Genomic DNA, 26686 nt, shown 5'->3' on the forward strand with positions numbered 1-26686 from the left:
CTGATTAATTGTTTTCTTCTTTATAGCTGCAAGCAGATTATGTGCTGGCTGGCTCAACAGTCAGCTGAAAAAGTAGATAAATTCCGAGCTCATGCAGGATCTGTGTTCCTTACCCTTTTGCACTTTGACCATCCTCCAGTTCCACACATCCCTCATCGAGAAGAGCTAGAGAGGATATTTCCAAGGTAAGGTATTGAAAAATATCCTAAATGAAAATAAAAGATAAATGCACACAGTTACACCTAAACCAAGCTGATGTAATTTTTGTGCCCAAATGCCCAATATATGTATGGAGGAATATTTGGTGGTGTTTGTCAGGATTTCATTGAATTGTTCTATGAATATGCATGAAGATACTTTTTTTCCTCAACTGGAAACCTGGATTTTTGATGAAAATGATAGTTTTTAATGAATTGTATTGTTTTAATAAAGCTCTTGTTACAGTACTTTTCCAAGATGAGCTTTTGAGTTAAAACAAGAGTGAGAGCAACTCATCCCTGAGTGGTGACTCTGATACCTGATGGGAGTGAGGAACATCCAGCTCAGAGTTTGGGGGAACCTGAGGCTGCTGCTGATCAGTGCTGGGAGGGTGTGTTGGCCTTTCCTGGGGCAGTCTGACCTTGGATCAGCTGTTGAGTAGCTGGTGGTAGGAGAGAACACAGAATGAAACTGCAGAAAGAAACTTGTTTTCTGAATGGAGGCAAAAGTGCCTGGGGAAGGGAGACTGCAGATCCCATCTTCTCTGGATCAGAGCAGGGATTTGAAGATTCCATCACTTTACTGGCTGAAGCTTTGATTTGTGTTTTCCCATTATGCTCAAAGACCAATGTCTGATCTGACACTGAGGTAATTCAGAGACCTGAATTCCTTCACTGGTGTGAAGGAGCAATGTGGGGAGAAGAAAAGCAGTGCACCCACACCAGGATAATTCTTTTCCTTCCCCTTTCAGGTCGGAGAAGGAGACGCTGAACTGGAATGCGGCGTCGGAAGCTTTCCCTCGGATCACGCAGCTGCTGGGGCTGCCAGCCTACCAGTACTACGTGCTGCTGGGGCTCTCTGTGTCTGTGGGGGGCCTGACAGAGACCACGGTGAGAGCACCACTCCTGTTGGCTTTTAAACCTGCTGGGCTTCTTGTCTTTCACATGAAAAGTGTCATTATCTCAACTTGCTCCCTTCCCTCCCCTGAGCGCGTGGGGAACAAAAGGAGTGAGGGCACTTGGTTTCTCCTCTCCTGGCCTGGCAGGACCTGAGAGTTCCAGCCAAATTCCAGCCAAGTTCCAGCCAAGTTCCAGCCAAGTTCCAGCCAAGTTCCAGCCAAGTTCCAGCCAAGTTCCAGCCAAGTTCCAGCCAAATTCCAGCCAAGTTCCAGCCAAATTCCAGCCAAGTTCCAGCCAAATTCCAGCCCTGTGCTGACCCTCCCAGCTGGGATCACAAGCAGAGCCCCTCAGCTCAGTGCAATCCAGAGGGGGTTGCTCTTCTCAAACGAGGTGAAAGCCAGTTCATTTGTCACCTGGTGCAAGGTGTTAACTGGTAGCTGTCAATTGGTGTTAACACTATGCCCAGGTTTCTTTTCTTAATTATTTTTGATACATTTTCTACTGAAATACCAGTGAGATGTCAGAAGTTCCATTACAAAGTAGTATCATTCAAATGTCTGTCTCCATCCTCTGAGCTTTACAACCCTTATTTCATTCTTCTGGCATGAACAATCTCTTTATCACTGGCTTTGGCAGTCTGCTATGCTGCCAAATTCTTCCCTACTTTCTTACAATTTTAGTGTATCCTTCTGCACTTCTATGACAACTTGCATTGGTTGTTTCAGAACTCTTGGTTTCCAGATATTTGGCTTACAATGTTTTTTGATTTGTTGTAGCCAAAGATGTAAAATATAAGAAGGCATTTTTGGGGTAAGGACATGGTTCAATATGACACCACAGGGAAATATCAGACCAGTAACAGAATATTTTAGACTATCAGTTAAGTCTTTAAATCCCAGTGGTCCTGTAACAGGAGGAGGAGGAGGAGGCTGTGAGTCACCACCCCAACAGTGGTTAAGAGTGTTTCTAATTAAGATTTCCATCTCAAATTAAGAAAACTGGTAGAAAAGTGAAAAGTGCTGAGAAACAGAGTTTTTGTGGAGGGGGAACAAACAGCTCCTGCTGGGTCACAGAAAGAAGGAGTTAAAACCACCTGGAGCTTATCTCCCATGGCTTCCCCTTGTCAGTCACAACTTGCCCAAGTGATGTTGTTTTGCCTGGTGCTGTGGGTTCAAGAGATTTCTGTGAGCCTTTGGGTCTGATGGAGCAGAGTATTTGGTTTCTGTGCAGTCTCCTGTATTTAAACCAATTCTGAGCATTTTAATGCTTCTAAAATGGCAACTAATTATATGGCAACAGCTATTTTAAAACTTTGAAAACATATGTGTGTTGGTTTGTGACAGTAATTATCAGATAGACAATAACTCTTAACAGATTTCTTTAATAGCAAACATGCACATGAAATTCAGCTTTCAGTCAAACACAGTTAATTATAGGAGGCTCCACCAAAACCAAAGTTATTTGTCTAAGTATAAAAAGAAGGAAAGTTTTGGAGAAACAGACATTCTGGCTGCTAGCTGGGGTCAGAGGAAAATTCTTATTCAGTATTTTAAATTTTTTTATTTAAGTCCCAGTTGCATTTAGTTATGAAAAGTTGGAGCAGTTTAGTTACATGCAGCTCCCTTTCCTTGTTACCATCTTCCAGTGTGTTAAGGGAAACTTAAATTGTGAAATGTTAACTTGTCTGTGGTCCTCCAGTTTCCTTTAACACTAAAGGCTTGTTCTGGCTAAATATTCTCAAGGGCTTTAGAAAGAAGATGACCTAATTCTCTCTTGAGTCAGCTAGAAAGGCGAGGGAGGGAATTACACTTGGGAATATATGTGTGTGGTGAATTAATTTTAATATCTAAAATGTGATATAGAAATTAGAATTGATGTGTTTTACAATGACTGGTATCAGAGTACTCTGACAAAACCTCTAGCATTCTTTGCTCAATATCCAGAGTATGATTTAAAACATTAATAGAAAATTTTAAGAACAATCCTGTTAAATCCGTATGAAAGAAGCAGCTTTTTAAAATGTTGGATGAAGGAAAAGGATTATTGGAATATGTGTTGTTGCAGTAATGTGTGTGTTCTCTTCCCTCTTTCACTTCAGCAATATCTGTGCACATGCACACATGGAAGTTAGAAAGAAGATTCTTGTATATACTGCGAGATAATCTGAGTTCAAATGTCAGTTTGTGTTTTAGTCATCTCAGGGAATTAACAGGAGAAAGGCTCTGTTGTAATTCCGTGGTCAGTGGCAGTTTGGCTGCAGCTAAAATTGCTCTGCAGTATATTTAGCAAGAGTAGTTCTTTGTTTGGCTTTTTAAAGAGATTTTCTGGAAGGAGCCGTGTGGGGTCTCTGAAGTGTTTTGGTGGCAGTGGGGCTGCTGGAAGAATTGCAGCTCAAGCATTGGAAGTAATCTGGAAAAACAGAAGATGTCATTCCCTGTGGGATTTGGCACTCTGCTCCATCACCATGGTTCAAAGGGCACTTTCTCTGTGTAAAAGAATCTTCTAATTATACATCTGGCCCACAGTGATGCATATTTCTTATGGCTGCATAAAACCCCTCAGTCTGTGCAGATCAGATGTACAATGCTGTTCTTTCTCCAGTGCACAAACCCTGCAATTGCAGGGGTCAGGATATAATTTTGATATAATTTCATTATTGTTGAACTACATTACATTCAAAAATTTTTTTGAAGCACAGAATGTCCTGTGATTCTCCTCCCCCACTAAAGAGTGAAAATTGTATTTTAAAATGGTATAGAAATTGTAAGTAAAGCCTTTTTTTTTAAAAAAAAAGGGAACAACATATTCTGAACTCTTAAAGTTCCTCCCAGGCAGTACCAGAGTTGTGTTACTGTGTTAGATCTCACAAACAAAATTATTGGGAGCTTAGTAGATGATATTCTAAAACATCTGGTTACTGGGACAAATTGTATGCAAATCAATGCATATTTGGTGGAAGAAACAGGCTCAAAATCTGCTTTTCTTGGTTGAGAGTTCTTGAGCAAAATACACTAAATACACTTGAGAATAATCTCAGGCATTCTTTTCTTACAGAAAAAAAATAGTGTGAATTATGATATTCCTACTTCATGTAAGGTATCACTGCTGCAAGGTACAAACCAGAGCCCTTGGATGTGTCTTAATCACTGATGGGTGGCTGAGATTTTGGATTTAACAGATGCTCTGTTACAAACTGGATGCCTTAGCTAATTCTTTTTGACCATATCAGTCCCACCTGTTGGCTCAAAACTGCTTTTAGAAGTTCTGTACCTGTGTTCTGCAAATCTGACTGGGAATGGTTTCATGAAGGTTTGTGTGGAAACCACTCCAGGCACCTGCCCAGAGCTGCCAGTGCCTCTCTTGCTGGAGCTGCACTTGCTCCTACCTGTGCCCTGCTTCAGGAGGTTAAATCTTCAGGATTTGGGTTCTGGCATCAGGTGAAGGGTGCCCTTGAGCACTCTGCATTGTCCATCTCCTGTCACTGCAGGATCTGCTCTTGCCTTCAGTGCTGGGGCACTCACGTGAGCCTTGGCAAGCCCTGGTTCTGCTGTTTCATAAGAACAAGGTCATTCTCAGGCCTCCTCTCACATTTGTATCCAAAGCTGTCCCAGTTCCAGCCCATTACCCTCCTAATTTCCTTTCCCAGTCCTCGTGGAACCCCAGGGAAAGGTAAATGTCACACGTTTGATGTAGTGAGAATTTGTGTTCTGTGGAGATGAGGAAGACATTTGGAAATATTCTTCTTTGCAAAGACTCAGGGGCAGTTAAGGTTACAGCTCAGATACTGAGCCTGGGACTAAAGGAGCTCACCTGAGGAGGAGATGAGGATTTAGCCTGTCCATGTCATGTTGTTGTGCTGAAGTTTCTGTCAGGATTGGGAAAAAAATCCCAATTTTCAATCTCCCAAGCAGTTACATGATGGATTATCCACACCTGTGCTTCTGTAGTGTTTAATTCCTTGTGCTGTCCTCATTCTCCAGTGTTTCTGAGATCCTGCTGCTCTGCTTTGGTTTGGCACAGCTCTGGAGCACCCCACCTGGAGCTGTGCTTGTTGCCCTTTACTTTCATGTCCTTTCTTGCCTTTTCAAGTCCTTTGGATGTGCAGAGAAAGCACTGAGTCGTTCAGCTTCCTTCAAAAAAAATGATGTGTGACCTCTGAGGAAGTTTAAGAGACAAAAGAAATAGGAGAGAAAATGACACCACCTAAGATTTTTTTTCTGAGGTGGGATTTCTTCTGCTTGTTGATCTCTGCTCTTGGAAGGTGTTAAGACAAAATAATTCTTCTTTATTTATAATAGTCTTAAATGCACAGATTGTTTTAAAGGGGTGTATATAATAATTAAGCAGATTTTGAATTTTCAGGAAATATCTCTTTCAACTGTGTATCCTGTGGAGACCTTTCAGTGTCAGGACCCAGTTTATACTGGGCACACTGGGACACACCAGTGCCACTTCAGGAGTGTGAAAGAGCCACACTGGGTTCAGTTCATTGCAGCTGCCTTGTACAGATTTTACTGAGATTTGGCTGTTACTCTGAAACTCAATAACTGAATAATTTCTCCAAATTGTTTGACCTTTTAAAAGAAATATTTGTACTCTTGTGTTGCCCAGGATGTTTCAGTACAGAACAAAGTGTTAAGGTTTCAGACTGTGCTGCTTCCCAGGATTGCTGGGCTGTGCTGTTTGCAGGCTGCAGCTTTGGGAAAATAGCTGAGAGTTCTGAGCTAAGGCTAAAATGTTTCTTTTGGGTACTGAGGAACCCATAAACGTTGCTGATACAAGCTTTGTTAGATAAATAGAATTTTATTTAAATAGAGTTTGCTCTCATTTGCTTTTGGGAAGACACTTGTGACGTTTTTCATCCTCATCCAGTATTTTATTTTCTTGATAAAATGGTCAGGCCTCTGAGGAAAAGGGGATTCCCACAGAGGCTGTGCCTGCTCCCATCCCACTCAGCAGGTCCATGAGGGAGCAGCTGGCCTGGCAAGCACTGTGGCTCCTGGAGATCATGGAATCAGGGAGTGCTTTGGGCTGCAAGGGACCTTAAAACTCATCCAGTCCCACCCCCTGCCATGGCAGGGACCCCTTCCACTGTCCCAGGTTATTGCAAACCCCATCCAGCCTGGCCTTGGGCACTGCCAGGGATCCAGGGGCAGCCACAGCTGCTCTGGACCTCCCCACCCTCATGGAGAAGCATTTCTTCCCAATATCCCACCTGAACTGTGGGGAGCTGCTGGGTGATGCTGCAGCCTGTGCTGCTTGATGGGCAGTGTGACCTCTGGGCTGTGTCCAGCTGAGCCTTGAGCAGCAGCACCGAGCCCTCCTCTGCCACCCTGCTAAGCTGGCTGGTTAACTTGGTGCAGTTAAACCAACAGCCAGTATTTCTCTGAGTTGTGTGTAATTTTTAACCTGATTTTGCTGATGGTTTGTATGGCCCAAAAGCTTGTCTGCATGGTCCCATCAGCTGTTTAATAAATACTGCTTGGTGAAATCCTGGGGTGCTCCTTCACCTTCATAGTCATAACACATTATTATTGTCTGAAGTGAAGCAGGATAATCATAGTGCTTTGAGGATGTTTTATTTGGAGAGAAAGAAAACAATGAACTTTAATGTGGTCTTTTGTCCTGCAGTAACAAACTTACAAAAAAAAAAAAACAACCAATTTTTTTGAGAATGGTTTAGTGCAGGTAACATAGGCCTGGTCCTGCTGTCACTGATCCTTGCACGTGGCTGCTGCTGGAGGAGTTGCCAGTGCAGCTGTGCTCAGCTGGGAGGGACAGGGCTCTCCTGCAGCCCCTCTTGGGGTGTGCCTGTGGCTTTTCCCTGTCCTTCACTGGAGGTTCCTTCTGTTGCAGCTCAGATACTCTGCCCAGAGCCTGTTTGACTACATGAAGAAAATCCAGAGTGACCCCAGTGCTTTGGAGAGTTTTTGTGAGACGCTGCTCAAGGTCTTTGAGGACAACCTGCGGAATGACCGGTAATGGTTTTCCTTGGCTCTTTTCCCTTTGACAGCTTTTGGAAATCAGATGTGTGGCACTTCTAGAGAATGCCCAAGGGATGTGCTTTTGCTTTAACAGAGCTGTCTGGTACAGCAGGACCTGTGGTAAAACATATAACCAAGGAGTGATGGCAAAATATTCTGCGTATTCAAGTTTTTAAATTGTAGAATGGTTTGGGTTGCAGGAGGCTCAGAGCTCATCCCATCCCAGTCTCCTGCCATGGGCAGGGACACCTTCCACTATTCCAAGCCCCATCCAACGTGGCCATGGACACTTGCAGAGATCCAGGGTCAGCCACAGCTTCTCTGGGCACCCTGTGCCAGCGCCTCCCCATCCTCACAGGGAAGAATTTCTTTCCAATATCCCATCTAAACCTACTCTTTTTCAGTTTGAGACCATTCCCCCTTGTTTGTCACTACTGTATTTTTATTTTGTTTCTTGTCTCAAGTGTTGAAAACATGGCCATGGTTATTCCAACTGACATGTGTTGGATCATTTGGTGCTGTAACTTCTCATACAGTCTGTGGAATTTATTGTTTATGTTCTAGAAAGCAGATGAATATTTTCTAATACTGTCAATTTTGTTTTTGGGACCCTGCAAATGTAAAGCAGGTGTGTTATTAATTAGGATTTTCCCTTTTGGCTGGGAGGGAATGTCCCCATTCAGCCAACACACACAAGGAGCTGAGCAACCCTCCTCTGTGGAAATCAGAGTTCTAATTTACCTATGTGTAGGTATGTAGGAAGTTTCTTGCTTTGCTTCTGATTAAAAATAGCATTTGTCTGTATGCCAAGAAGTGTATTTACCTTGTTAAATTACTTTCTTTCCTCAGGGTGTCTGTGCCTCTGCTGACAATGCTGGACCAGATGCTGGCCAATGGCTGTTTTGATATGTTCACTGAGCAGGAGAAGTAAGTTGCTGGAAGTCTCTTTGGTTTATTCCCACTGCACCACAGGGCTCTTCAGTCTTGCCCTGGCTGCTGCTCTGGGGGGTGCACAGGGCTCCAAGTGTGAGTCTATATTGCAGTGCTTTAACTTTCCTGAAGTGGGACAAACAGCCTTGAAAGGCTCTTGATAAAGTCCTTGACTCGTGTGTGTGTAGAAGTTTGTTATTTGTTCATTGTTTGACAGCCAGGACATTCATCAAATGCAATTTGCATGTTTCACCTGGCATTCTTGGACCAATATCAGATATATTCTTTCTTTTCCAGCTTCCTAAATCCCTGCTGCTTGGAGCACATTCCTTGCTGTACTGGGAGCCTTGAGCACTGGCAGTGTCCCTGTGAGGTGCTGCAGAACCCTCTGTGCCCACAAGCTGTGGCTCCCCCAGTCCCACTGCTTTGGTTAATGTCAATATCTCCAAAGATATTAATTAAGATCCTAATAAGAATAATAAAAATAGCATGTCCCAGCTCTTCCACCCTGAGCTCAGTCTCGTGGAAAGTGTTCAGTTTAGGAACAGATGAATGTGAGTGAGATACTCCAATGTGAAATCATGGGGGTTTGCAGATGTTTCAGAAAAGAGTGATTTTAATTTCAGTAATATTAAAATCTATTCCACAAGCTCTCCCAGGCAGCATCTTGGCACATCTGCAGATATTTACAGAATTGTGCAACATAGATCCTGCAAGGACAGATCCTGGATTGGGAACTTGTTGATTCAAGAGTTGCTCACAGCAGATAAATCTGAAAAGCCTTCATCATTCTGAAAGTTTTGATTGAGCCCACTCTTGTCTTGAAGTGTGGTTTTAGATAATATTTCTTAAATTGTGTTTGGCAGTCCCTGTTTGAATGGGAATTTAAAGTGAGTCAGAGACAGATGGAGTGAATATTACTTACTGAGTTTGGTAATTGTGCCAGTGATCTGGGGCTTCCACACGGGTTCCAGTCATCCCTGCTGGGGAAGGTGAGAGATTGTGGATGGAAATTCCAGTCAAAGTCTTGTCTCCCAGGTCACTGAACAGAAACCAAGTGGTAGCAGCAATGCCTTTGCTGTGTGAGTGACTCAGACTCAACCCTGTGGTGCCATTGTGATGTTTTGTGTAAAAGACCTGAAATAAAATCCAGGGCTATTATGGGGGGAAAGATTTTGAAGCTGATCCAGATGTATTTGCCTCCAGTTTGATGATGAAAAAAAGAAAATTAACAATGAAGCAGCCAAGTGGATCATGCTCATGTCAAGGGAGTGAAATGCTGGCCTGGAGTGCAGAACTTGTTACCATACAGAGCCCAGGGAGTTGGGCTCACACAGAGCAGTGGGGAATTGGAAGACAATTAAAATATGGAGAGTTCAGTTTGTGCATGTGGCAGATTTTGGGAATGTGGGTGCCCTCCTGGTGCAGAGCTAGCCATGGGTGAGTTACTGTGGGTATTTCACAGGGAGCCAGGTGAATACCCAGGGCTCTGCCATGCTCTGGGCATGGATCAACACACAGTGGGAAAGCCTAAAATTCCATTTCTTGGAATGTTTGCATTTTATTACTCTGGTAAGTCCTTTGGGTGTAGTTAGGGATGGATCCACTGATCCTGGCTCCAAGGCCTTCCTGCCTGCCCCTGCTGTTGGATGCCACCAACTCCTTTTTGCACAGAAAAATCTGACTTTGGGTCTGGTCTCTGGAATGGAACCATTTACTGCTTTTCCAGAGCAGCCCCCATAGAAATGTGTGAGAAATCACAGGGTGGGTGGGAAAACAGAGACACTGCTTGGTGACATGGAGAGGCCACATGTGGCTGCAGGGTCAGGAGCTTTTGTGCAGAGTGTGCCTGAAATACAAGCTGAGATACATGAGATACATGCTTGTATTTTTCCTTGGGATGTTCAGCTCCCATTTCATTTCCTTCCCTCGTTTTTTGTTTTTTTTTACCTTTGGGCTGAATGGAGTTTTAGCAGGGGAATTGGCATGTAGGATGTCTGGCATCAGGATTATACCTAAAGCAGCTGCCAAATAAGCAACTGTTGCATTGTAAAAAAGTGTTTGCAAATGCATTTTGAAGTTTGAAATGGAAACTGTGTACTCTCCCACACATTTATTTTCTAATAAAACATCCACAGTCCAGAATAGGTAATATCCAACAGTGCTTAATTTAACCAGGATTAGGAGCAGGATCAGTTTAACCCTCGTGAGTGCTCCAGTTAAAATTAGTTGCCACAGGGTGTCACTCCTGCCTTGCACAGGTGGAACCTGCCAGGCATTTTCCTCTCTCTTCACACCCTACAGCTTGTACAGTTTAGAATATAAAGCTCAACATTTCTGGTGTGGTTCTGCAGCTGAAGCTCAGTGTTCAGGAGGCTCTGTGTGGTTGCTGTGTGATCTCTGCAAAAGGACCAAGTGAGCCCTGGGTGTTGTTGCTCCACTGTCGTGGTTTGGATGCTCGTGCTGAAGGGAGGTGGATTTACCCTGTGTGGAACCAGCAGGGATGGGGAGTGTGGGGTAAATACCTGTCCTGTGGGGCTGGAAATGAATCAGCTTTAGTGTCACCAGGGTCATCAAAAGGCTTTCAGAACTGGCTCCTCTGTTGTGCTTGGCTTAGGGAAAGGAACAGCTGCTGGGCATATTCCAGGTTGTTATTTCCTGTGACACAAACCTGCTTATCCAGCACGAGAGGTTCCCCCTCCCTGTGCTGACAGGAATGGTTTGTATCCCTGTGCCATGAATGGAGAACTGCTCTGGGTGAAAAGTGCTCTTCTCCCACTCAGCTTGAGGGGTTTCCTCAGTCTCACAAGTTGTGCCAGCCTGGGAAGGGAAGGGAGGGAAGTGGGTTTCTCCTGGCAGCAGGGCAGGGGGTGCTGGGCTGAAGTGTGGGTGATGCTGCAGCATCACTGACCTGCTGCTCCCACCAAACAGGGCAGCAGAGCCCTCAGCTCTGTGGTCACACAGCCCAAACCCTCCTGATTCCATCCCAGAGCAGTTTGTGGAGCTGCTCTTGAGCCAGTGCAGGGAGAGTTTGTGGGCTGGGGACTGCAGGCAGCGGGCACACCTTGGAGCAGAGCTCTCAGAAATGCAGCAGCACGGGCTGGGCTGCTGGGAACTCACCAGTGGCTGCTCTTAAAGCCCAGAGGTACCTGGCAGCTCCCTGCTGCTCTGGGGGTCCCTTAAGGCAGGACAAAGCAGAGTGAACCGAGGCTGCTGGAATTGGAGTGTGACAGGCTCCTGCTGTTCCTGTGGCTGAGGGGTCCCCAGGCTGCCCAGAGCCCTGTGCACTGCTGGCTCCTTGCAAGTGTGCTAAGATGGGTCTGATACTCAGTGCCATGTAAACAGAACAGCCTTGGAATGACAATTCAGGATCTGGTGCTCTCTGGGGTACTAAGTGGCATTTCTCTCTTACATGTACATAGTTCACACATTCAACAGAAGCACCCATGTATTCTGGTTTTTTTCTGGTGATCCTGCAGTGCTTTAAGAAAGTGTGTGTCCCCACTGATCTCCAGCTGATAATTTCCATGTATCCATGCTCCAGTGGGTCGTTTTTTTAAGCACTTTTACTGCTCCTGCACGAACAGCCATGCAGCAGAGAGTGGCAGTGGCTGGTGGCAGCAGCACTGCTGGGACCCAGCTCACCTGGAGGAGGGACAGCAGCAGCCCTGGCAGTGCCACCTGTGCCCAGCTCAGAATGCCAAGAGAACTCCAGACTGATCCCTTTTCCCCAGTGCTGTGCTGTTCCTGCTGGCACAGTGCCCACACAGGAGAAGGAATTTTCTCAATTTCCTTTACAGAGGCCAAACTATTTGAGTCATTTGAGATCACACATAGGTTAGGTTTGGTTATTGCAAATGCAGAATTGGCAACCAACAGAAAGGAAAGTGCATCTGTTTTAAACACAAAATGCTGCTCATGAGGTTCCATGTTTCAAATTTATTCCAGATGCTCTTGTTGCAGTTGCTCTCTTTGTTGCTCCCCTTCTCAGTGATGTCCCTGTTGCTGAACCAGTTTAAATCTCACCTAATTGACTGTATGGCCTGTGCTGGGAGCCAGGCAGGCACTGCAGGGGTTGTAATCAGCTGTCTGCACAGGGGCTTTGTGTGACTGGGGTGGGAGGAGGAGAAATTCCACCAAGGTAAGACAAAACATACCTCAGCATTCAGAGAGCTCTTCCTTCACCCACCCACACAAACCCACGCCTGTAGACAGCCATGGACTCATTCATGGAGAAGGCTGCTGTTCCCACCATGTGTAGAATTCTTTACCTCAGTTTACCGTGGTTTGTTGTTCAGGTTTTTTTAACAGGTCACTATTTGCCAGTATGTGCCAGGATTTTATTACAGATTTTCAAAAAGTCATTAAAAACCACTGACTCTTGTCTGGAAAACTCTACAGAACAAGGCATATTACCTTAACAAAACATCTTGGCACTCCTATAAACATCTTATTTTAAATGTTCTGCCCTTCAACAGATGACAGTACCCAGCTTTCTCCAGTAGTTTTTACTCACAGCTTTGAATTGTGATAGCAGAAAATGAATGTTACTATTTTTGCTTTCTGCTTTCCATACACAATGCAGTGAGGTTTCCAAAATACACAGCCTAGGAGTTAACTGTGCTCACTAGACAAATATGAAATGGTTTCTTTTGCATCTATGGCACTTCAGCCTTGAGTGTGGCAAGTAAAAGATTAAATAATTTGAACTGAAATAAAAGCATTAGTCCCTCTTTCCTTCTCTTTAAAAGCTCCTTGGAATAACTAACAGTACTTGTGTTTGTATGAGTGTCTGGGAAAGAGCTGTGAGAATCACGTTTCCCAGACTGTGTGGAAAGAGAAAAGAATTTGTTAAATATATTTAAAGATGGCTTCATGGCCTGTACACGTAATAGAACTGTGAGCCCTGTGTTTAATTACGTTGTCTGGAATCACTGGAGGAATTTGGGCAGTGAAATGGTGGAGTAGTTAAGAACAACATTCATCCCCTTTTATGTAAAGTTTGGTTGGAGACCTTAGGGAATGACCATGATGATACACAGACTAAGGAAGTGTTATTTGGCTATAGGATAATGTAATTCCTGACACAGTATTTCTGATCATTCCACACTGTTTAAACACAAGCCATGGCAAGCCACTTACCCTGCATGGACTGAACCTGTTTGGCTAAAAGGAGTTCACTCTTCAGCACACAGACAATAGCAATGTAAAAAATTCATAATAATTTCTTCCTTCTCTTGTTAAAAAATGAAAAGCCCAGGACAGTGGTGGCCAAACTCTCCTGAGCTGCTGGAGGGGAAGCACAAACCACCGTGCAGTGAGTCCTGCCTTGCCTTGGAATGTTAGTTTGGCATCCTGACAATCATGAAATGTCTTTGAAATCCTGCTGAAAACTTCTGCTCATCTTTTTTTCTTTCCCATTTTCAGCCATCCCTTCCCAGTGAAGCTGTTCACCCTCTGTAAAGAAGAGATCAAAAGGTCCAAAGACATCAGGAAGCTTCGCTCCAGCATAGGAGTGTGAGTTAATGAAATCAATCTTCTCTCCTAGGAAGTGAATCTTTAACTTGCCAGATGTAACAGGTCTGGTTCATGTAGAATTTAAATGGAAAATACACAGAGATACATGTGATTGAAGGCTGTGAGAGTCTCAGAGCTCTGGATGATCTGATAAAGTTGTTCAAGTTTTAAAATTCTTATAAAGATGCTTAAAGGGAATTGTTTGTTTTTTCTTTGTAGAGAGCACAGCTTCCCCTCCCTGCCTTTTTCCCAATGTCCATCTTCATCCTAATCCTCAAAATGCACTTGTGCAGTTATAACACAAGATCTTTTTCTGATATTTTCTAGATTTTGTGGCCTGATTCAGTTTCAAGGAGACATGAGAGAGAAAGTTTTCTTCCAGTTGTTCCTCCTCCTTTGCCATCCCTTTCCTATCGTAAGTGCTGAAGACCTTGCACATTTATCAGCTCTGTTCTTTACCATACTTTACAAATGAAAAATAACTGAAAGTGTATTAAAGCAGCATTCTCTTTAGCAGGTATTAGTGTAGAGAACAGGTTTTATTTCTCAAGGATCTGCCCCTGACACTGCTGGCTGCCTGCCATGTACCTGCTGTGCCACACGTGCTGCCCTTCCACCTCCTGCCCTTACTGGTTAAACTGGGAGCAATGCAGGTGCCTCAGCCATTTGTTTCTGGGAAGACCTGTGCACCATTTAGTGCTGAAAGCTCCAACCAGATAAGTTACTCTCAGTTCTGTGACATTTCTGAGAGTAGCAACACTGGAGTAGGGCTGTTCAAGGAAAATAAACTTTTTCATCAGGTGTGATAAAAGCTGGTGCAGTGCAGGAAGGTTTAGCAGAATTTTTACCTTTTTCCTATAACTTAACAGGACACAAAAATCTGAGTATGTACAAGAGATCATGTGTGTGATGACACTATTTTAGTCCTTTAAAATCTGTGTGGACTTAGGAAGGTTTGGGGTTTTTTTCCATTGCACAAACCTGGGAGCCCCTGACCCTGCAGAGTTTGGTACTTGAGGTTTCTGTTGCATTTCCATGTTGTGTGTTCTTGCTCCATGAGGAATCCTTTGCAGGAGGGACACAATGTAAGAGATGGAGAGAGATCATTTCAGTTCTGTGGTTTATTGGTTTTTTACATCACAAATGTGTTTTGTTTTTACAGGTGGGTCAATGGGGTTTGGGTCCAGAAATAACCCTGTAATTCCTTTGCCTTCCTTTGGCAAAGTTGGGCCATTCTCACATGTTTGAATTCCTTCCCTGTGAGGGACAGAGGTGTGGAAATGGGAAATCCTGCACCAAGTGTAGGAGCAGGAGTTCCATGGGGTGCTGAGATGAAATTCCCTGAGGTGCAGAAGGGAGGTCCCTTCCTACAGGAAATCCCTGTTGGAGGCAGGTGACACAAGGTGACAGCTGAGGGACCAGCACCAGTGACAGCTCTGGGCTGGTGGATCAGAGCATCCAAGGGAGCCCACGAGGATGGTGAAGGCTCTTGAGGGGAAGCCACGTGAGGAGCAGCTGAGGGCACTTGGTGTGTTCAGCTGGAGGAGACTGAGTGGAGACCTCAGAGGTGTCACAACTTCCTCATGAGAGGAGGAGGAGGGGCAGAGGAAGGGCAGACACTGATTCTGCTCTGGGGTTACCAGTGACAGGACTTGGGGAATGGCCTGAAGTTGTGCCAGGGGAGGTTTGGGTCGGATTTCAGGGAAAGGTTCTTCCCCCAGAGGCTCCCCAGGGAATGGGCACAGCCCCAAGGCTGCTGTGGACACCTCAGGGTGCACAGGGGGGGTGCAGGGCCAGGGCTGGGCTGGAGGATCCCTGGGGGGCTCTGCCCACGCTGCCCCTCCCGCAGATCCGGAAGACGACGGCGAGCCAGGTGTACGAGATGCTGCTCACCTACAGCGACGTGGTGGAGCCAACCATCGTGGAGCAGGCCATGGGCATCCTCAGTGACACCAACTGGTGCGTGCAGAGCTGCCCCAAAACACCCCCTGTGCCCTGCAGTCACCAGAACACGCTGCCTTTGAAAGCTGGGGGAGGAAGCTGTAAGAAGTGGGTTCAGCTCTTTAGTGCTTGCAGGCCACGAAAGCACTGCTGCAAGAATTCCTCTCTTCTCAAGAGCTCTCCAGGATACTGGGGATGTATAAAATCACCATTAGATAAAGTAAAATACCCATATTTTTCTAACTACATAAAAAGGGAGGAAATCTTGGAAGTTTTCCATGAACCAGAGACTGGGCTGTGCAAACAGTCAAACTTCAACTGTACAGACAGTTTCTTGGCATTTATGAACACTGGCAGGATTTGGGGAAAGGAAGGATCTCTGCAAGCTGGAAAACAACAGAATTAGCAGAACAGCTCAAATCTCCCATGAAATGTAATTACTCAACATGCTACAAGCGTTGTATTCAAGCAAAGATTTGGAATTGGAGCAGTTGAGATATTTCCCAGGCATAGGATGGCATGAATTAAACAACCACTCCATGGAATGTAATTCATTTTTTCCCCTCCTTTTACCTGTACTGTTACCTTCTTCCAGGGACAAGGGAACAGGGTCCTGTTCTTTATGAGCATGATCCAGTGACTTTCAGAGCAAAGGAATCATTCCATGAGCAGCTCTGCAGTGACAGGAGCAGGGAACCAGCACTTTGGCACTGGATTTTCCCCTTTCTGAAAATTCTAGCACTGGCATTATCATCACCTGGGCAGATAAAAGGTTGCATGGCTGGGAGATTTGAGAAAGTACAGAATTTTAAGATAAAGAATTATTTTATTAGTTTTGCTGCCTTGTTAAATATTTTTCCTTGTCACAGACCTGGGCCAGCACAGCAGTCACAGAGAACAGACAAATATAGAAAAATAAATCATTTATTTAGTCATTATATTAAATGGCTGTCTTCATTGACATTTCATGGAAATAAATTTATCCCAGACAAGCTCAAAGAACAAATACACATTAAGGGTGGGTGACAGAGTTGCAAACTGCATGTTACACTGTTTGGCTTTTATGTAGTTTCCAGTTTATTTCTGTGCTTGAGCTTATAATAACTTTATATTTGTGAAAAGAAAGCTGAGTTTATCATTAGGAGGGGTGGCTGCTGCTCTTTTTCTGAATTTTCCAGTGCAAAATTAGAACAAGAGTCTCAGGTTTGAAGGGGTGGTTGCCAGCAGTTCTGCCTGTGGTTACAATTCCTTGTTTATGTGGAAATTTAGGATTGTGTTGGGTCTGAGTCAGAACTCCATTAGGAAACCTGCATTTAAGAGCAGGCTTGCTCAGGAATTGCATGAGGAATTTGTTACCTGGCTCTGAGCAGGATGAGCTGAGTGCTGTCACAGGGGGTGGCTCCAGGGCCAGCACTCACAGGGGTGCAGGAGAAGCAGTGGCAGTTCAGCTCTGCTCATAAAGAACTGGGTTCCTGAATCCAAACAAAACACTTCCCCAGAAAAATGAATATTCTCTTTTCAGTCTCTCATTTTTAGGGTGTGCCTGGCTTTTTCTGGCTTGGAGCAAGCCCTGGGTACCCTGCTGCACTATGGCCATTGCTCTGAGATGAAAGACAAAAAGCTCATGTACTCAAAACTGATTCATCTTGGTAGATTTGTTTGTAGAAAAAGAGATTTGAAGTTGTTGCTGTCACAGTGAGCTGCTTGTTTTCCTCAAGCTCTCCCAGTGCTAAAATAATCAGTCTAAATTCTGAATTTCCCTATGTATTAACAGCAGGAAGACAAATGAGAATTTGATATGGTGATTACTGGATACACATATTTTCCTTGTTGGGACTCCAGAGACTTTTATCATGCAGTTGTGTCATACAGAGTTTAAACAAATTACTCTATAAATAATAGATTTTGTTTAGCCACAGGAAAGTTTCCAGTAAATAAGATAAATTGTCCAAGGTGTGAAAAAAAAGTTGAAGTGATTTCTAACTTGCCCTTTTTTGCTTTTTCTCTATAAAGAGGATGGGAGAGTCTTCTCCAAATCCAATAACTTTAGAGAATCAATTAAATGAACTTCCAATCAAAAGGTCTGTGCAAATCAGTAGGGTTTTTAATATAAAACTCTATAAAATAATAGTCTTGGTCATTTTATTAGCCACTGGTTACCTGTGGCAGATCTGGTGGGTATTTGTGGTTTACCTGACTTAGGGTGGTACAAAAATGGTCCATTACTCTTCAGATGTGACACAACAAAAACTGCTGGCATTTGAAATGTGCAGGAAAGGCCAGAGCCATTGTGTGCAGGGCTGACCTGGAGCACTGAGGGAGTTGTGTGGATGGGTGTGAATTAACTCAAACAACCTCTGCTCTCCCAGGGAAGCAGAGCTGCCCGTGGTGAGGGAGAGACGAAACTGCCTCTGTGACCTGCTGCAAGTGCCCCGACCCCAGCTGGTGACCAAGGTGAGGTGGGAAGTGCTCCAGGGGGTGCTTTGTTCATGGAGGTGTCCCTGAGTGTTCCCAGCCAGCTGCAGCACACGTGGGATGGCTGGAGCTGCTGCCTCAGGCCCTTCCAGCCTCATTCCAGAGAGCATTCCAGGCTGGCAGCGCCACATTCCAGACACAGATGTGCAGCCACTGCTCCTCTGCCCTTCCTGGGGAAAGGGAAAACACAGGAACTTCTCAATTTCAACAGCAAGATGATGACATGAGGTGGTGTGCAAACCACAGGATTGCAGCACTGCCTCTGTGCATGAATAGCATACAAAACCATAGTGTATGTGTGTGTATATATATATATATATATATATGTAATATATGTATATGTAATTTATATTTTTAGATAGTTTGGATGTGCCCACCCAGCTCAGTATTTCAGAAATACAGAACTTTCTGCTTTGGTAGGGGTTCTAGGAGAGGTTTTTAGTATTTTAAAGAATGTGGGTTACTGTGTGTATATAAATATTTATCTTTCTTTAAAGACTCATACTTAAGACACTGTGAATACCCTTCAAAGACCTCCTGCTGCCTCATAGCAGTTTCTTCATTCATTTTCCAGTTTTTACCATCTGCTTTTAGTACAATTTTAAGAAACCTCAGCTAACATTTTTATAATTCTGGAAAACAAGACTCTGAACCTGCTGCCCAGACAAGGAGTTGTTTTTAGAATGAAAACTGACCCGAGTGTTGCTTTTAAAGATTTTCTATCAAGTAATAGAAAGGTTATGCTCAAAATAAGAGATCTTGCAAGATGAACTCTCTGATCACAAAAAAACCTCCTTATTTTAATTCTTAATTATTGAAGGCTGAAGGAGAGAAGATTGATGCTTAAGGAGAAAACTGTCTCTGGGATAAACAGAATAATAAGAAATATCCAAATCCACGTCCAGGTATCTCCAATGGAGCTGGTACAGGTGGGATCTGGATCTTTTGTGCTCAGTTTGGAACTCTCCCTCTTGCTCCCCTGAGCAAAAGCAGTCAGTGTAACTTCCAGCCCAGAGCTGAGCCTGCAGCTCACGGTGCCACTGAGGAGGAGGAGGAGGAGGAGGAAGAGCTGTCCCAGCTGTCCCTGTGTCCCCAGTGCTGCTCCCAACAGTGCCCAGAGCACAGCTCAGGTGGGAGAAGCTGACAGCTGAGAGAGGAGGCCAAGCATGGCAGGATAAAAAGGTGAATGAAGTTGGCTTCAGCTGAAATCAACACTTTCTACTCCTTTAAATTTGGTACAACTAAATCTTGCTGGAGGGCAGTTCAGACCATGGTGTTAAAAGGACTAAAAGGACAGCTTTGCATTTTCTTTGCTGTTCAGGTTTGTTAATTACCTGGGACAGCAATGCCAGACACCTGCTCCATGTGACCTGTCCTTTTCCTTTCTCTCTGGCAGAGCTCAGCATGAGGAGCAGCCCTGGCTGCTGGGCTGTCCTGGAGCTCGTGGTTCCTGCGCTGCCAGGATGGGAAGAGGCTGAGCCATGGCTGGATCCCCACGTGCTGCATCTCAGCAGAGCTGCACAGGATCCTGCACTGCTGCACAGGAGAGGCAGAGCCTGTCTGAAAGCACAGATGTGCCACAGGAAGACAACCAAAATTCCATGTTTTCAATTTTTAATGTTGCTGTCTGGCAGGTTCTTGTCATGCTCTGTCACACTGACCTGTCTGGTTTGGTGTCAGTGTTTTGTGACTGAACGAAGCCTGTGCTTCTACACACACCAAGAATTAAACCTGACCTGCTGCACTGGTCTCTTCAAGATTTATTTTTCAGAGTGAGAATGGCAACACTTAGTGATGCTGAAATCACCCTGAGCATCAAGTGTCTCTGTGGAAAAGTCTGTCATTCCTATGTCACGGTCAAACAAAAACCCCAGGTTTCACTTCAGCTGATGTCAAAGCCTCTCCTACCAGCTCGTTATGTAACTGATTCAGGCAAATTGTTTTTGTGGTACAAAACAGGTGACTCAGTCCTTCAAGCAGCTGCCAGGAATCCAGCTCATTTCTTACCCCTTACAAAATGAAATAGCTTCAAAATTGATTTTTAGTGAGATCAGTGGGATGGGGAGGTCAAATGCACAGGCCACATCATATTGTAATTACACTGTTATTTTATGGCTGTAATTAAATCCCACTATCCCAACACTTGAACAGTGGCTGTGTGTGTATACAGACACTTCTCTACAAATTTGAAAGGAAGGAAAAGTTTAGGCAGAAAAGCTAAAGCCAAGCCAGTTTCTCTGTGAAGTAAATGTTGCAAAATGCAGGTGCTCACTTCCAATGCTCCAACCCGGCTGCCTCAGATTCTGTTTGGTTTTGAAGAAAGTAACTATAAATGAGCTTATTCAACACTTCTTAAGGATTCTTGCAAGCTGGACTGGCAGGTGGAATTAGTGGAGCTCAGGGATCTTCACTGATTGTTTCACTGAGCTCCCACTGAGCAGAGCTATTGGCCACGTGCTGCACACACCCCAGGAGGAAATGCTCCTTCACCCACAGCCCCTGTGCTGCCCCACTGCCACTCAGAGGGAACTTTCTAGAACGCTCTTGAGAGATTTTGGGTTGTAGTCACACCTGTAGGTCCCTGCTGCAAGAACAGCACAAGCTGTGCTGGCACAGCCTGAGTGTCCAGCGGGGGAAGGTGCAGTGGAAATTGTGAGGAGCAGCAGCTGGGCTCACCTGGCTGCCAGGTGCTGCCAGAGCCTCAGCTGTGCTTCTCACCCAGCCCCAAAGCTGAGGATGCTCCCTTTGAACCAGCCCTGGGCTCTGCAGAGCCCTGGGAAACACCAGCAGCTCTCAGAGAATGTCCTGGGAGCGGGGAAGGGCTGAGAGCTCCAAGCAGTGTGTGACAGAGAACTCTGCACTTGCAGCACTTCAGGCTTTGCCCTTGGCTTCCCTGTGATTACAGTGCTCTGGAAACCCAAAAATGGCCTGTGCTTGGTGGGTGTTTAAATTAGAAACAAAATTTCCCACTCCAGCTGAGTGATGTGCAACAGTAAAACTGAGCACACAGCATTACCCTGGTGTAACTGTGACCTCCCTTACAAAGGGGTTACTCAGCCCAAAGATTAAATTAACAAAGCACAGATGACTCAAATGTTCTAAATCCCTGAAGAATTTAAGTCTTCCTGCACCCAGAAACAGAGAGCTGCACACTTCAGTAGCACTGCCTCACCTTGGTTTAGTTAAAGTGATAATAATCAACCCCTTCCTTCAGGTTCAGCGTGTCCAGGTTTGTTTCAAAGGCTCCACCTGTCAAGTCCTGTGAGGAAAGAACAAGAAAATGAGATCAAACTCATTTCAGGTTGGGTTACTGATTCTTTAGACCACAGAAAAAAGTTCCATTTGCAGAACTAAACAAATAAACCCAGGTTCAGGAAAGTTTCTACACAAAAATTCAGGATATGTTGGAAAGTTAAGTGTTCAAATCAGTGTGGGGAGGATATCAGACAGCTCCTCAAAAGGGCTGCTCAGCCCAGCTCTGCTCCTGTGTTTGCTAACCCAGACATGGGCAGAAAATGGACCAAGGGAATGAGCTGGACAAGTGCTTTGGGTGGATTTTGAGCACTGATTAAGTTGTCTGATAAAACAAGCCCTTCATCAAGCAGGTGAAATACTCTGCAGAGTTAAAGGTGTTTGTTCTGGGCCCCAGTTGAGTTATCAGGACAGGAACAGGGTGCATTTGGTCCATGAGCAAGCTCAGTGATGTCAGGAAAATAGGGAAACTTCAGCATTCCTGAGCACTGGGGTCTTCCTGGAATCCTTAATTACTGATCTTAAAGAATGGCACCAAGAAACCCCCCAAAATTAATGATGACAACACCTCAGGTGGGGGATGAAGCAGTTGCTTGTGTTTGTGTGGTTGGCCCAGCACAGCAAGGGTGAAGTTCTAACTGTGAATGTTCAGGATGGGAGGTTACAGAAATGGAGTCCAAATGAAACTGGAATTGAAGGAGTTGGGAAAAATAACCTGCTTTATAGAGGGGTTAAAAAAATACATAAGAGACCAGATGCTAAAAAAGTTGCAGAGTTGAAGACAAATCTTTCATCCCCAGAGCACAGGACAAACCAGGCAGGGCTGTACAATAAGAGATCTAACCACCAATTTTCTGAAAACTTTATACAATCAAATTAGTTTAATTGCTGTGACAGAAAAATAAAAATCCCTTTCATTTCCAGCCACTGGAATCCAAGCCAAGCCAGGAATCAATGCAGCATTTTGAAGTTTGTTTTTACCTCCAAGTGAGAGCAAACAGGGAGCACAAACCCTTGGGTGAAGTGCTCTGACCAGCTAAAGCCACACTTCCATTCTCTTCAGCAAAAACTCACACACAGAGCAGAATTCCAGCTCCAGCTGTCTGTGAAGCCATTATAAAATGCAAACTGAGCAAAGATCAGAGGATGCCTGCTTCTTCCAGAAGGATTTGCTCTGGTACCAAAACCACACCAGTGATCACAAGGGAGGAACTGCCTGAAAAATTAAATGAGCCCAAGCTGCTCCAAGTACTTGGCCAACAGAGTCACTTCTTGTAAACAACCCACTTAATAAACACATCTAATCCCCAAAATCACCCTCTCAGAGCTGCACAGAAACATGCAGGTTTTGTCTGTATCAAAAGGAAAAATAATCCCCTACCACAAACAGCAAAATAAAAGCCAATAAAGCCCTTTAAAGCACACTTCCTTCTTCAGAAAATGGTGATGAACTTTGGATGGTAAAGAATAAGCAAGCAGAAAATGCTCAGTGGCCATGAAAAGAAAAATGGACTTGAAATCCCAACTGAAGTCAGAGACCAGAGTTTGCAGACAAGATGTTGTATAATAGTCTCATTGTAAGGGCTTCACAGATTAAATGTGCTTTAGAACAGGTTGCACAGATGTTTTGTCTGGGGACTTCCACCCACTGTTATATGCAGTATGAAAAATTAAATTAGTTGTAATAGTACTTGCTGATCCAAGAGTTTATCAACCAACAGTACACAACAAAGCCCTGAGGCACTCTCAGGCTGGCTTTACAACCCTGAGTTAGAGCTGAGTTGATGAGGTTGGGAGTGCCAAGTTAAAAGCAGGCTGGAGCAGAGGAGAGGAGGTTCAGAGGAGAAGAGATCCAGCACAGCCTTAGGATGTCAGTGTTGTGTGGAGCTGCAGGTTTTAGCTGCTGTCAGAGGGGTTTTTATTGGTGCTCACCACTGCAATGTGTTTGCTATTTTAAAGCTTCTGTGTTATAGCAGCAGCAGAACTGCTGGTTATCATCTTCTAATTATATTATCAGGGCAATTAAACCAGCTGAATTAAGTTACCACAATCAGATACAGAAAATGGCTTTTAAGGTCTGATTTAAAAGAAAGCCTTTGCCATGGGGCTGCAAAATACTTGGCCCAAAGGAGGCTGAGTGCATGTGCTCATTGGGGTATTTTTGGTATTGGGCAAGGAAGTTCAACAGACTCAGCTCCTTCACAGAAGCTCTCCCTTTTCTTATTCTTAATTTTACCCAATACTGATTTAAATCCCAAAATACCTTGTGCAATCAGTTTGATTAAAAAAAAAGCCATTCAACTGTAAAGCAAAAGTTTTTGAGAAAAGCATCTTAGAATAAATAGAAACTCATTTTCCTAAGGAGCAAGTGCAGCTCATGAAGCCAAAGGTGGAACTCACCAGCTTCACACAGATCACAAAGGGCGGAGTGGCGTCCCTGAAGTGACACACAGGAATTTTGGGTTTTGGTCTCTCCTGCAGGAAGAAGGGGTACAGAAGAATTCAGTTTACTTGCTAGCTTGGTTTTAGGAGCTGCTGAACTCTAAAAGGGGAAAAAAGTATGTTGAACCATGATGCTAAAGAGACCCTGCTCATTGTCTGTGTGTTGTTTCAGTGCCCATCACATTTCAGTGCAATTGTGTGAAAGTGACACCAGATCTGAGTTTGGAGCTTCCTGCTGCAGAGAGGAGCAGCTCTCACTGCTCCACTGCTTCCTCCTCACCTCCAAACTCCACTTCCAGCCCTTTCCCAAACAATTCCCTCTGTGATCTGATATCAAGGTGTGCAGCTTCAATAGCCCATCCTGTAACAAACGATGTTCCTTCTTTTTTTTGGTTAATTTTTTGCCATTTTCATGAGCTCACTGTGCCCTCAGAGCAGGCACAAGAGCAGAGACAGAGGAGGAGCTTTTCCTGCTGCTGGGAATTGTCAGAGGGCTTATGGTCAACTGGGACTTCACCATGGAGCCAAGCTGCAGGATTTTCTAAGGATTCACAACAGTTGCAGGACAATCTTCTTTACAGCAGATCTGAGAAAATGGGTTTGTTCTAGGAAGATGAAAGCCCAGGGTCTGTGTCAGTCATACTGACATATTGCTGAACTGCTGGGCAGTGAAATGCTGACTCCCAGTTGCTTCCATGCAGCTCAAAGCACTTCATGTTTTCCCAGCAGAGAATTGAACAGCTACTCCAGGCTAAGCACAAGCTGTCCCTCCTTCCCAGATACCTTATCCCTGGCAAACTGAGGGTAATCTGATTCACAAGATAACTTGCTGGAAAACTTTTAATTTTGAGGGTTCCTTTCCCATTATCCATCATAAACTAAATTCTGCTCCCATTCAGAAGACAAACCTGTCAGTGAAGATTTTCACCCCATCATCAGAATCCTTTCAGAATAAGTATTTTTGTCTTTCTAAACTGACTTGACTGAGTGTGAAGCTGACAGCCCTGGCTCCAGTTTGCATTCCAGTGTCCATTCCCAGCCTTCCAATCTTCTGTCACGGCCTCTTTACCAAAATGAGCTGCTACACAACATACAAGATCAGTGACAAATTCCTTCATCACATTCCCCAGGACACTTCTAGATCCCAATAAAGAATGCAATGGTTATAACTCACCTCAGATTCCTCATAAGTGTAGAATCCTTTTGTTATTTTCTTTTCATCGACATCACAAAATGCAGTTACCTGGTAAAGAGAAGCAGAATGTTTCAATAGCAGCATTTCACCTGAAATGTATCTGTGAGCAGAGCTGCAGGCATGGGAATGGACACAGGAATGGGGTAGAGCACCCTGGGCCTCCTTTGGAGCTTAAACCCTTATTAAATCCTTTCTGTATCTTAAGATCTTAAATCCTTTGTGCATCTTAAGGAGTTGAGAAATTCTGCAGTTGTCTATGAGCACACTCTGATCTAAGTCACTGACTGCAAAGGAGCAGCACCAACCCCATCCTCAGGGAGTAAACTCAACCAGAGACCATCTCCTCGTTTGGGCACTTCCACTAAAACCCAAGATGAGATGGAATAAAAACCTCTCTTGTCCAGCCCAAGCATGGACTGCACCCCCAGACACCTCAGGGCCGTGGTGCTGCACCACTGCTTTGGGTGCTCTGCAATAGCAGCCTCAGTTCCAGGGCACAGCACACCAGATTTGGGAATTCCTATGGTTATGGACTTGAATTTTTCAACTGAAAAGTTCAGCAGATCTGATGTTTATAAACACAAATAATTACTACTTTGCTTTGCTTATTCTTACTAGAGTTATGAAAGCATTATTTGCAGCCCTAGGTGCCAGATATTTCAGATGGGTTTTTATTTGCATTCCTCATAAATATGCAGGCAGAATAAATGCCTGCCATCTAAAATACACAGTGGCTTTATTTTTGAGCCACTAGGTTGCCAGGAACATCTTGCAAGATTTTTTAAAATAAACATGGCTATGTTTTCCTTTGACTTCCATTGGATCTATTCATATTATCTACATTGAGCTCTTATGCTGAAGCAGAACACTTGAGATAGTTAAGGTCATACAGAAATCAATTATTCTGGTGAAAGCTGGATAGCAGCTTTCATATCTTTTTAATTGCTCCATTAAAAATTGATTAACAACACTTACTGCTGAGAAAATCTGAAAAGCCAAACAGCTGTTTATTAATTTACTGAGTTAGAGAAGGCTGAAAAAGCTGGCTAGCTTTCCATGTCTAAAATCTCTCTCACACATTTTCTTCCTGTGATTAAGATGGTTTTCTTTTACCTAAAGTGACCTCATTCTGTTTGTCTAGAGGGAAACACTTTTTTTCTAATACCATAATATCACTTCCTTCATTAAAAACATCAATGGCAAGAGAATGCAAACAAAAGCATCAAGGGACTGCAAATAAGGCTGCAAAGCACCAGTGGCCCAAGCAATGAGGAAAATGGACTGAGAAACTGGAGGGGTGGGCAGGGCCAGTCCTTGGAACCCCTCAGAGACCTGAGACCTGGAGAAGAGGTGGCTGAAAAACAGGCACCAAAGGAAGAACAGAACCTTAAGGAAACACAGAATTTCCACAGTGGGGCTGTGTGAGTGAGGAATCACATCATGGGCACATCCAGAATTTGCTCTGGGTGATCCTGATGCAGGGATTGCACTGACTTTAACCCTGTGTCAGCACTGGAATGGAAATGGAAAGGAAGGAGGGAATTCAGGAAGGTGCTGGACACTGTACAAGGTGTTTGTGGCTGGTGCAGCTGGCTTAGATTAACACACACAAACAGCTCTTTCACAGATTAATACTCTTTTCATCCTATTTCCATGCCCACTGCAATGCTTTGTTGTAGCTGGAAAATCAGATGGTGTGGATGTGTTCTCACACAGATCTATAAATATGTGAGCAGATGAAGTCACTGTGGGAAGAGAAGTTCCCTGGCTGTATTCTCTTCATTCTGTGCTAACCACCTTTAAAATTCTCCAATATTCAGCAAATCTCAGTTCTGCCACTTTTGTTTTACTGT

General features: G+C 44.3%; 2 protein-coding genes across 6 annotated transcripts in view; one reads left to right on the plus strand and one right to left on the minus strand.

Annotated features, from left to right (window-relative positions):
- The window catches only part of TBCD (tubulin folding cofactor D), a 114801-nt gene extending 95113 nt beyond the window's left edge, over positions 1–19688 (plus strand). Inside the window, exons 32-40 of the mRNA XM_015645612.3 lie at positions 27–185; positions 950–1088; positions 6954–7075; positions 7931–8008; positions 13439–13528; positions 13856–13943; positions 15378–15487; positions 17839–17923; positions 19341–19688. Coding sequence (XP_015501098.1) covers positions 27–185; positions 950–1088; positions 6954–7075; positions 7931–8008; positions 13439–13528; positions 13856–13943; positions 15378–15487; positions 17839–17923; positions 19341–19352 — 883 coding nt within the window. The 3' untranslated portion in view covers positions 19353–19688. The remainder of the gene's footprint in view (positions 1–26; positions 186–949; positions 1089–6953; positions 7076–7930; positions 8009–13438; positions 13529–13855; positions 13944–15377; positions 15488–17838; positions 17924–19340) is intronic.
- Positions 16378–26686, minus strand: part of B3GNTL1 (UDP-GlcNAc:betaGal beta-1,3-N-acetylglucosaminyltransferase like 1) — a 104512-nt gene continuing 94203 nt past the window's right edge. For 4 of the 5 annotated variants that reach the window (XM_015645614.3, XM_033518806.1, XM_033518807.1 and 1 more), the window contains 4 exons: positions 24813–24881; positions 23597–23671; positions 21117–21203; positions 16378–18114 (listed from right to left, as the gene is read on the minus strand). In XM_015645614.3, the coding sequence (XP_015501100.1) occupies positions 21123–21203; positions 23597–23671; positions 24813–24881 (225 nt within the window). In that variant the 3' untranslated portion in view covers positions 16378–18114; positions 21117–21122. Of the gene's footprint in view, positions 18115–19849; positions 20248–21116; positions 21204–23596; positions 23672–24812; positions 24882–26686 lie in introns of those variants that run through there. The other variant, XM_015645615.2, reaches the window with a different exon arrangement.

Source organism: Parus major, chromosome 18 (assembly GCF_001522545.3).
Source record: "Parus major isolate Abel chromosome 18, Parus_major1.1, whole genome shotgun sequence".
In the NCBI taxonomy this organism is placed as follows: domain Eukaryota; kingdom Metazoa; phylum Chordata; class Aves; order Passeriformes; family Paridae; genus Parus; species Parus major.